The sequence below is a fragment of the Gopherus evgoodei genome, chromosome 1 (genome assembly GCF_007399415.2).
Source record: "Gopherus evgoodei ecotype Sinaloan lineage chromosome 1, rGopEvg1_v1.p, whole genome shotgun sequence".
In the NCBI taxonomy this organism is placed as follows: Eukaryota; Metazoa; Chordata; order Testudines; family Testudinidae; genus Gopherus; species Gopherus evgoodei.
In genome coordinates this window covers 144,404,833-144,415,755 of record NC_044322.1, presented here as the reverse complement: position 1 = coordinate 144,415,755, position 10,923 = coordinate 144,404,833, and the positions used below count along the sequence as shown (strand labels likewise).

At 44.7% G+C, this 10,923-nt stretch overlaps 1 protein-coding gene across 5 annotated transcripts in view; it reads right to left on the bottom strand.

Moving 5' to 3' along the window:
- Positions 1–2,516: 2,516 nt before the first annotated feature.
- LOC115657349 (organic solute transporter subunit alpha-like) overlaps positions 2,517–10,923 on the bottom strand; it is a 34,998-nt gene continuing 26,591 nt past the window's right edge. For all 5 annotated transcript variants that reach the window (XM_030575085.1, XM_030575075.1, XM_030575104.1 and 2 more), the window contains 3 exons: positions 8,870–9,016; positions 4,603–4,708; positions 2,517–3,107 (listed from right to left, as the gene is read on the bottom strand). In XM_030575085.1, coding sequence (XP_030430945.1) covers positions 2,920–3,107; positions 4,603–4,708; positions 8,870–9,016 — 441 coding nt within the window. In that variant the 3' untranslated portion in view covers positions 2,517–2,919. The remainder of the gene's footprint in view (positions 3,108–4,602; positions 4,709–8,869; positions 9,017–10,923) is intronic.

Here is a 10,923-nt window from a genome sequence, read left to right as displayed (position 1 = left end):
ACAGCCCCACCCCCTTCAAGGGGCTGTAGGTGGAGTAACAGCAGCAACTGAGGGAGCTGGGGGATCTACTACCCAGTCATCAAGCAGGTAGCAGAGAAAGCGGATGGGTGGTGGTGTCTAGCCCAGTCAGAGGAGCAGCTGGAGCAGGAGCAGCAGCAGCAGCGAGGGCCCAGTTCACAGTAGCAGCCCTCTCCCTCCTCCCCTCTACAGCAGAGGAAGAGAAGGAAGATACACTACTGATCACTGAAGAAGCAGATGTCTGTTCCCTGAGTGACCAGAGCAGGGGCTGCACTAGAGTAATCAGGAACCTGCTAGAACCTATTAAGACAGACTGGCTAATTAGATCACCTGCAGCCAATCAAGGCAGGCTAATCAGGGCACCTCGGTTTAAAAAGGAGCTCACTCCCGTCAGGCAAGGAAGAGCCAGAGGAGAGAAAGTGAGTGTGAGGAACTGGGAGCAAGAGGCACCAGGAGTTGAGAGTGAGAGTGTGCTGCTGGAGGACTAAGGAGTACAAGCGTTATCAGACACCAGGCGGAAGATCCTGTGGTGAGGATAAAGAAGGTGTTTGGAGGAGGCCATGGGGAAGTAGCCCAGGGAGGTGTAGCTGTCACACAGCTGTTACAGGAGGCACTATAGACAGTTGCAATCCACAGGGCCCTGGGCTGGAACCCGAAGTAGAGGGCAGGCCCGAGTTCCCCTCAAACCTCCCAACTCCTGATCAGACACAGGAGAAATTGATCCAGGCTGTGGGAAAGATCACTGCGGTGAGCAAATCTGCCAATAAGCGCAGGACCCACCATGGTAGAGGAGGAACTTTGTCACAGGTCCCATGAATCACAGCCAGCCATTATAAAACACTAGCAAATGCCATTTTATGTGGATTGGTATTAGATTACAACTATGGGAGTAACTGTACTAATTGCTGTGGTTAAGTATCTATGGCCTTGTCTACACTTGGAAAATATATCATGTTAGAAAACGTGTTAAATAGATGTTAAACATGCTTTGGTACATAGCATGGACAAGTACAATCATGTTTAAAAGGTGTAAGCTGGTCATGATTAACCTTAGAGGGAGAATCTAGAAGCTAAGTCATATCTGATATCATGAATTTAAAACAGATACATTTTCCTAGTGTACATATGGCCAAAGCATCCATGCCCAATGTGAACTAGAGAAGCCAGAAGAAACTGAGAAGGAACTGAATGCTGGTGTCTCATGACACACTCAACTCCTGACAGCTTACTAAACATTACATGGTGTCAGAAGTTATATTGAACCGAAATGGAGCAATTAGCCTCCTCCAAGAACACTGGATTTCCAGGGACCCCTTACAATAGATGGAAATTCACTGAAATGAGGGTAACTAATGGGTGTAAATGATGGCAGCATTTGGACCAACAAGTCTAAAACAAGTCTAAGTCTTAGTGCAGTGTTTCTTAAACTGGGGGTCCTGACCCAAAAGGGGGTCACAAGACTATTGTGGTGGGTCATGAGAGGGGCATCTGCTGGCAAGGTGCCCAGCTCTGAAGTAAGCAGCAGTGCAGAAATAAGCGTGGCGTGGTATGGAGGGAGGGACATCAGAGCTTGAAATATTTTCAAACGGGGTGCCCAGCAAAAAAAGTTTGAGAACCCCTGTCCCTAGTGGACTTCAGGATGGCTCAAGATTCAGGGGTGAAGGGGAGCAATTCTTTGAAAATGATTCCTTTTAATAAAAATATTTAGCTTTATAGAAAAATTGTATACATTATCTCAAGGCTCTTCATGAAGATAGTTAAGTATCATTATCCCCATTTTACAGATGGGGACACTAAGGCACAGCAGGTCAGTGGCAGAGCACAGAACATAACCCACCTTGCCTGCCTCCCAGTCCCATGCCTGATCCATTGGATCATACTGCCTCCCATAGGGAGGACTATTGGTAGCTATTATTAAATAGTCGTGAATGGTTACTGTGTGCTTACTGGTATTAAACAGTGGTTCTCAACCAGGGACACGCGTACCCCACAGGTCTTGAAAGGGGTACATCAAATCATCCAGGTGTTTGCCTAGCTTTACAACTGGCTACATAAAAAGCAATAGCAAGGTCAATCCAAACTAGAATTTCATGCAGACAAATGAGAAAGTGAGCAATTTTTCAGTAACAGTGTGCTGTGACACTTCTGTATTTTTATGTCCAATATTGTAAGCAAATAATTTTAAGTGAGATGAAACTTGAGGTATGCAAGACAAATCAGACTCCTGAAAGACTGAGAATCACTGGTATAAAAAAGACAGGAAAAAGTGGTAGCCCTCACCCAAAGAGCTTATCATCTATTGGAGGTGGATATTGCATGCAGGATGTGTTGGGGTTTGAGAGGATATATTTACTGAGGTATGTTAGCTGTTGTGGGCTTGGTGAGAAGAGTGAGAGTTGAGGAGGGATTTGAATAAAGAGTGGTGGAGGTGTTGGACCAGGCAGAGAGCTCCAAACACAGAGGTGGCTACATGAAATGAGGAAAAAACAAAGAGTGAGTCTCCAGTATTGCCACATTGTATAAACACCGTAATGTGTGCAATACTGCATTACATCAATTCACAGTTACACTGCAAGGTTCAAACAACTGATGGGACCCAAATTGTCTGACAACTGCATGAAATTATATGGAGACTGAAATCTCTCACTCTGTATATGTATCTCTGGAAAATAAGGAGGTTTATCCTCCCAATTTTTGGTCCTTTCTGTCCAAGTCACATGAATTTATCCCAGAAGCTGTTCCAGCTCGGATATCTGCTATTTGCAGTATAAGGATATAAAAGTTGCAATGGACGTCTCCTCAAGTAAAGCATATACATTAGTCAGGATCTTGCCGTGGGCAAGCCGAGTTGGGCTACAAGTATTGTCCCAGCTCTCAGAAGACAGCACATCCATCCATCTTCTAAACATTTTGGGTTCCATCTTCAATAACTTTGCCATTTAGGTTGACCTTGGCGTTCTGTTTGTTGTCGCTAGTTTCCTGGTCAGTGCACTCTGGAAGTTCCAGATCATCATATCTTTTCCTATACACCACCCTTGAGATCAGTGTTATCAGAAACATTTCCATTATGAGGAGCTGTTGGTTCATATCTGGCAAAAAAAGAAATCATGTCAGAACTGGGGAAGAAGAGAACAGTAGGTTTAACTCATCCCCATTGCCCAAAGGGCATAGGCACTGACTTTTATTTTTCCCGAGGGGTGCTCCACCCCTGCTCTGCCCCAAGGCCCTGCCCCCACTCCACCCCTTCCCCTGAGGCCCCACCCTTGCTCCGCCTCTTCCCATCCCCGCTCCGCCCTCTTCCCGAGGCTCTGCCCTCGCTCTGCCTCTTCCTGCACTTGCTTCAACCCCTCCCCTGGGGGCCCCCACCCACCTGCTGCTATCCGCCCTCCCTTGACAGCCTCCCCACAGATGCCAAACAGCTGATCAGTGGCGCCACTGGGTGTGGCTGGTGTGTGCTGAGCACCCACTATTTTTTCCCCAAGAATGCTTTAGCCCTGGAGCACTCAGGGAGTCAGCACCCATGCCAAGGGAAGCAGCTTCCTCCTAAGCTAGCAAGTGGCTGTTGTAGCCTGGGTGGGATTCACTCCTGCAGAGGGTAGCCAGGATTTGCAGGCGAAGCTGCTAAAGATCCACAGACGCTCTGTAGGCAAAAGTTGCCTTGCGATGGGTTGAAGCAGCACATCTCCTGGATGCCCAGGCCTCCCTCCTGCCTAGCAAGTGTTGGCTTGGGTAGGGTGGGGGGAAGGTTCCTTGTTCCTGGCTCCTTCCAAGGATGAGACTGGTGCTACTGCCTCTCATTTCTGGGTGAAGTTGCAGCTGTGAGCCCTGATTCAGGGTTACAGTGCTGGGAGATGGGAGTGAAGAAGGTCTAAAGCCTGGTTTACACTTAGGTTGACATAGCTATGGAGCTCAGGGATGTGAAAAGCGCCCTAGCTATGCCAACTTAGCCCCTGATGTAGATGCGGCCTTGTTGATGGAACAATTCTTCCATCGACCTAGCTATCACCGCTGAGGCAGGTAGATGACCGACAGCAATAGAAAATCCTTTTCCATCACTGTAGGAAGCATCTACTTTACCTCCAGTAGATTTGTGGGTGTCCAACTTCAGAAACCTTTGAAGGGGCCTAATTTTCAAAGGCTTGATGTTCAGTACTTTATGAGAGCAGACCCTTTAACACATCTCAAGTTAGACACTCAAAATCACTAGTCATTTTTCAAAACGTACAGTACTGCCAACCTCAAGTATTCAAAAATCATAAGATGGGCCCCAAAAAAACATGAGAGTTTTTTTTTTTAATCTCATAATTTTTAATCATAATGTGTTGGATTTTTTTCTTTGACATCAGGTTTCTGAATCATTATCACTTATCTCTGTAACCAGGAGAGAGAGAGAGAGAGGTTTTTCTGGGAAAGGTGAAATGCTCATGTAACTGCAAGAGGCCAGGAAACAGATGTTTAAGGGAAATGCCAAAATGTCACAAGGCACACATTAAAATCAAGAGTGTTGGCAACACCGATTTCCAGGCCTTTATACATTTAAAAAAATAACCCTTCCCCACTCTACAGCCCTCCAAAAGAACCTACATGCTCCTCTTGCTAAAGAAGCCAGAGGTGGTGCACAGGGAATAATTCCTCGCAGAGCCAAGATATTGATGATGGCTGCCTGGAGTTGGCTCAGAATGAGGACAAACTGTGAAAAGAAACAAAGAAAAGGAGATTGATACTTCAGTACTACAGAAGGGCTGTATTTTAGCACAGTGATCTTGCTTTCATGAAGAATATAAAAATCCTCTTCCACCTTGTTTCTCTCCTCTCCTCATCTCCTTCCCTAAGCCTGCCTCCCCTGCTAAATCTTTTGGTGGAGGCAATATGGCGCACAGCTTGAAAATTAAAGCAAACTTCCTAGCTGTTTAAAAAAAAAAAAAAAAAAAAAAAAAGGCTTGACCCCAGCTCTTCGGTCCAAAGGTGCAATGTCTGTGAGGCTTCCATTTGGGGTATCAATCAATATTTACTGCTTCATATCAGAATAAAACATAAGAAAAATGGAGTCTTACCAGCACTGTAATTATTAATTTGTACCCACCTGTAACAAGGGGGCAAGATTCTTCTGTTGCACTACTCTGGTATGAGGTGTTGGAAAACACACATACGCACGCATGCACACAGAGCAGGGAGATGCTGACTGATTCCTGCTAACTCACTGTGGCAAGGGTGACTTTTAAACCGTCCCCTAGTTAGAAGGGAAGTGGCTGTTGGTGCAGAAAAAACTAGATTCTAGGACAGAGATGTCTTTGCAGTGGAACCCGAGGAAAGCCAAGCTGGGGGAAGAAAGAGCAGGGTGGTGTGTGTGCGCTGTTGTTGTTGTTTGAGTAACCAATAAAGCCAATATGTTGGGAAGGGAGTAAATTTGGACTAAATTCTGTGGACCAGCTTTACAAAGTTATATACGTGCATAAAGAGGCAGATAGGTGCCTAGTGGGATTCACAGACATGCCTAAACAGATTAGGGCCCAGATTTTTAAAGGTATTTAGGCACTGCTGTGCTCAATGTTGCAAAAGTCTAAGTGATTTAGGAGCCTAGCTCTCATTTTCTAAAGGGATTTAGACACACACAAGTCTAAATCAAATTGATAGTCAATGAGCAACACGTTTAAAATCTGGGCCCTGGTGCTTAACTCCCATTGAAGCCATTGTAGGCACCTGGCCTGCTTGGTGCTTCTGAAAATCCCATTAGGTGCCTATCTGCATCTTCATGCACCTAAATACCCTTGTAAATCTGGCCTTTCGTGTATAAATTCTTCTTAAAGCAGGGTAGAAACACGGCCTGCTCCCTTGAACTTTTCTTGAACTGTTCCTGACCTGAGAACTCTCCCCCGTATTAGCATCGCACTGAGTTCTTTCTGAGCCCATGTCTCTAGCTGGTGTGTGACCAGAGCATTTTTTAAATCAATCAGGAAAACTGAGCTTTGCATACATTTAGTGCAGAGCGTTCACTGTCTTAGCATGTTCTCAGCCCTGCCCACAAAGTAATCAGTAAACAGAGGTAAAAATCAAGAAATTCTTTAAGGCCAGTAAGAACAGAATAGCATTCAACTGCTTTCTTGGGAACTGATAAGTGTGGAGGAGGGAAAGAAAATCTGTGGTTCAAAATAACATTATAAAATCCATTGCATAGGTTAAAATGATCTGAACTCCCTTATGAATACATTTCCCATAAAAATACAAAGACAAAAATGTTCTCATTCACCTCAATTATTATTGTCTTTACTAGTTTACTTCTGACAGTGTGCAGGACACAGAGAAAGACATAGTTCCCATCCTAAGGCTTTTGTAATCTAAGGGCCTGAAGCACTTCATATGAGGTGTAATATTCACTTCTGGGAGTAGTGCCTTGAGTTTAATAGGACTCCTTGTGGTAGTAAGTCTGACTACTGGATGTAATGCAAAGGCCAGCTGTGATCATGCAGAACAGATTTCAGGTCCAGGTCATCAGGATGAATCACCCGATGAAGTAAAGTTTAAAAACAAACAAATGCATGTGATCTCACAATAGAGAGAGGTGTGACACCTCTTCGTCTGTGCTGGCCTTAGCCATATATCTTGGTGAGCATCCAAAATATTTACAGGATACATATGGAGTATCAGTGACTCACTTGCTTGAAACTGTATTTAATTCTGTGTTGAAGTAAAGGTACAGGCTGACTTCAGTTAATTAGGGTTGGGGGAACTAGCCTTAAAACTATCATACATAGATCTACACCTGAGAGCAAGATGCAGTGAAAACTACATGCTGCTTTTGTACTGTGTTAGATGGTGCAAATCCTAAATATCAGAGTGAATTTAAAACTGTACTGGTCCCAGATCCCAAAAAAACTGCCATCTCCACCCTGCCAGACAAACAGCAATATCTGACGTGCTGCTGGATGGCACCCAGCTGCTGCCTGCCTCCTACCTGTTCCTTCAGGTCATGTACTGACTACTTGTGAGTACCTCATGCACACAGGCTGCACCTCCTCATTGACAGCGTGTGGCCAGAGAGACTATGCAGCCTGCTGTACACTGGCCTAAACCTTCTCTACGCTGAGGGTATACCCCTAGCGTAGACACACTGTACCAGTGCGTAACCCCTTTGGGGTTTAGAGAGAATGGCCCTTTTAAATCTTTGTCCTGAGGGGAGGAAGTGCTGATTGTTCCAGGAAGAGGAAGGTCTGTTTTGAGGGGGTGGGCATGGAGAGAAGGGAAACAACAGGGTGTATGTGTGTCTGTAGCTCCAGACAGAAGGGCTGCAGCAAGCGGGACCTCACACAGTGATGCAGCCAAGAACCTGCCTAAAGCCTGGGAGGGACAGAACGGCCAATCGGGGACATGACACCCCAGGACAGGAGCCAGGAGGAGCCCTGTGCCAGGGTGGAAATCACCTGAGAAACAGAAGCTGAACTCAGGATCACTGTTGCCCAGAGCTGTATGGCACGGTGAGTACTGGGTCTTGTGACTTCCCATTGGGAATAAGGGGAGAGGCGGTAGCTAGCTAAGTGGGGAGGTTGCCGCTCTGTCTGGGTTTGCAGAGAGTGACAGGAAAGGGCACTGGAGGGGTTTGTTGAGGAAAGTTCACTGGTGCCCAAGATGACCAGGAGCACCCAAGACTCCCTGCCCGACTGGAACTCTGCCTGGGACTCCTGAACTCTGAGTGCAGACGTAGTGCTCAGTGTCTGCTCTTTCAGACTGTGGTACCGCTGGGCCTGTGGGGCTTTGTGGTAGGTGTAACCCTGTTTTACCACTGCCCCTATCTTCCCTCTTGTTGCTGTTCTCCATTCATCCCTCTGTAAATCAATATTTCCCTCTCCTGTATTCATTGTACTATTCTGGTGTGCATGTGTTCACATTGGGGGAGGGGGTGGAACAACATACCCCTCAGGCAGAAGGAACTTTCCCTGCTGCGTTCCTGCATGTGCCTTTTCTTAGCCAGAGCTGTCTACAGAGCACACTCCATCTTGGCCATGAGGGCACTAAAGTTACAACTTAGTGTGACTTGCACTAGGGCAACTTAGTGAGCTAAGCTGCCTAGGTGTGAGTCATGGTTTACAGTTCTGACCATTGCATTTACACTAAGATTTTTAGCCGACGGCTAAAACCTAACACAGACGAGGCCTTACAGCACCACCTCCTAGGGATCCCCACAGATGGCAGGGCCCAAATAAAAGGATCCTGCCTCAGTCCTTTCCTGAGGATGACAGTATCTTTCATGGGTTTCTTTAATATGGAAAATGAATAGAAATAAATCCGGCCCATATCTGGCCCCACTCTATTATTCAGTGGTTTCCTACCAATGTTTTTATTATTGTCTTATTCTCATTTGTAGACTGGCCAAAAAAAATAACTAACATCACAGAAACAGCAGCATGTTGCAACAATTGAAACAAGAAGACCCGCTCCTTACTCCCCTAGTTCCAGAACCCTTCCCATCTTTTAAAGTACACACTAGAATTTTAACATTGTTTTACAGGATACACCATGTACTATATGAGGCTTCCTTTATGCTGAGAAAAGAGAGCTCAGCTATGTGCTATTTTTCCCCCACAGCCCAAGGAAGAATGGATTCTAAACATTTCTCAATTCTTCAGCATTATACAAACACCAGATGCAAGTTAATACAAGCTGAGCATGAATAAGAACAATACTTCAAAGAGAAACTACATCTTTAACCAATCGAAGGGTGTGCCTTTGTACAGTAAGTTTTAAATTACAGTCTTTGAACTGAGAAGCAATAAGCTGTATCAAATTCTGCCCAGGATTTGGGTTGTTCTATATCAACAGCAATGCAAATTCTGAACTGAAATGTGAAGATTCTCACCTGATAAAGTGCAAACTTGGGGATGATCTTCTTACAGTTAAGAAGAACTCGAACTTGTTGAAACATGATTCCAATTGGCCAAAGAGCAATGATTGTAAGGACACCAGTGAAGCAGTTAATCCATATTGCAGCTCCATTAGGAGTTAACTAAAAAGCAAGTTAAACAGGCATATGGATAAGACTTGGCAACTGTGAAAACATGCAAAAAATAAAATGCTTGTTTCTATTTTTATGAAAGCTGAATCAACAGCAGAGGCTCCTGGGATTTGCACTGGAAACTGCTCTGAGGACACTGCCAGCAGAAGGTATAATACAGAATGCAGTACTTGCTCAACAAGCAGTCAGTGACCTGCAAAACTGGTAGGACCTGGGAAGGTGACGAAAAGCTAAATTCTTCCAGGACCTGAGCACCGTCCCCCTCCCATCAACACCAAAGGGAATTGCGGGTGCTCAGCATGTTGCAGGATCAAGCCCAGAACGACTGACCAAAAGCTTCTTCTGAAAGACAAATTGACTCCCCCAGCAGCCTCAAAGATATTTTACAAAAAAAAACCAAGGAGTCCAGTGGCACCTTAAAGACTAACAGATTTATTTGGGCATAAGCTTTCATGGGTAAAAAAAACCTCACTTCTTCAGATGCATGGAGTGAAAATTGCAGATACAGAGAACCTCATGTGTCAGTATAATAATGCCTGCATCTGTAATTTTCACTCCATTCAGCTGATGAAGTGGGTTTTTTACCCACGAAAGCTTATGCCTAAATAAATCTGTTAGTGTTTAAAGCACCACCGGACTCCTTGTTGTTTTTGTGGATACAGACTAATACGGCTACTCCCTGATACTTGATGAGATATTTTAAGTTATATTTCTATTGCTATAAAATAAAACAAAAGGCTTTTTTATCACTACTCTGACTCGTGCATCATGTCATTTTTGAGGTGCAAACTTTTCAGTAGATATAGCCATTTAGATTCCAGGCCAGTACGCAGCACCTACTGATCCTGTGACCAGGGAGCTCATCAAGTGAAGTACGGCTTACAGTGGCCATCCTTTTAACATATTTTGAGAGGCTCCTTATTTTGAAGTTTGCAGGGGACCCTTTGGGATAGTCCTGTTTGCAAAACTTTTCCCAGGTATCTCCTTTGCTGGAGTTTTCACCTACAAATAATTGCATTTTTGCTACAGTGGAAAGAGGTAAAAATTTGGCTTAAAAACAGTCTTTTTGGTTTTTGTGAATGGGAGAGAACACGCTGAGTCCACTGGCTTTAGCAATGGTGTAATTGTCCTCAGATTTCTAGCCTTTTGGTATTTTACCAATCCATTCAAGTTTACAGGACAGAGCCAATACAACAGGCAATTCAGATTTACCTTTATTCACATGCTTCTCGGCTTGGTGTTTTTACAGAGAACATTAAAATCAGTTCCTTCATTCAAGGAAGGCCAGCAGGATCTTACCACAGATGGGGTAATTCTCCAGGATGCCACCAGACACTGGGAAGGAGAAGCAAGCAGTGGCCTATGTGGAGCGAGTTGCACGATGGGTGCCACAGAAATGTGTGAATGGAATCAGAGGAGGATTAAAGGAAAGGTGGTTCTCTGATGATGATTTTGAATCCACAAGTGGAGCTGGCTGGAATTTTTCGAACTAAATCTCTTAGAAATTTGAACTTTTTCAAAAATAGAATGTTTCACAAAGACTTTTTTTGTAATTTTCCATTTTTTGGAAATTTTTTCAGTGGAAATGTTTTATGAAAAAAATAGTCCTTGAGGGGCAGTATTATCTAGTGGGTAGGGCTGGAGTGTGAGGTAGGAAACCGGGGTTCTATTCCTAGTTCTGCCATTGACATGCTCTGTGACCTTGAACAAGTCATTTCCGCTTAGTATGCCTCAGTTTGCCTTCCTACCTCTGGTCTTCCCTGTCTGTTTAGACTGTGAACTCTCCCAGGCAGGGACCATCTCTCATTATGTGTTCGTACAGTACCCAGCACCTGGGGCTCTGATCTTGGTTGTGGCTGCTAAAGGTACATCTACCCAGCAAGTGGCAGCCCAGAGCT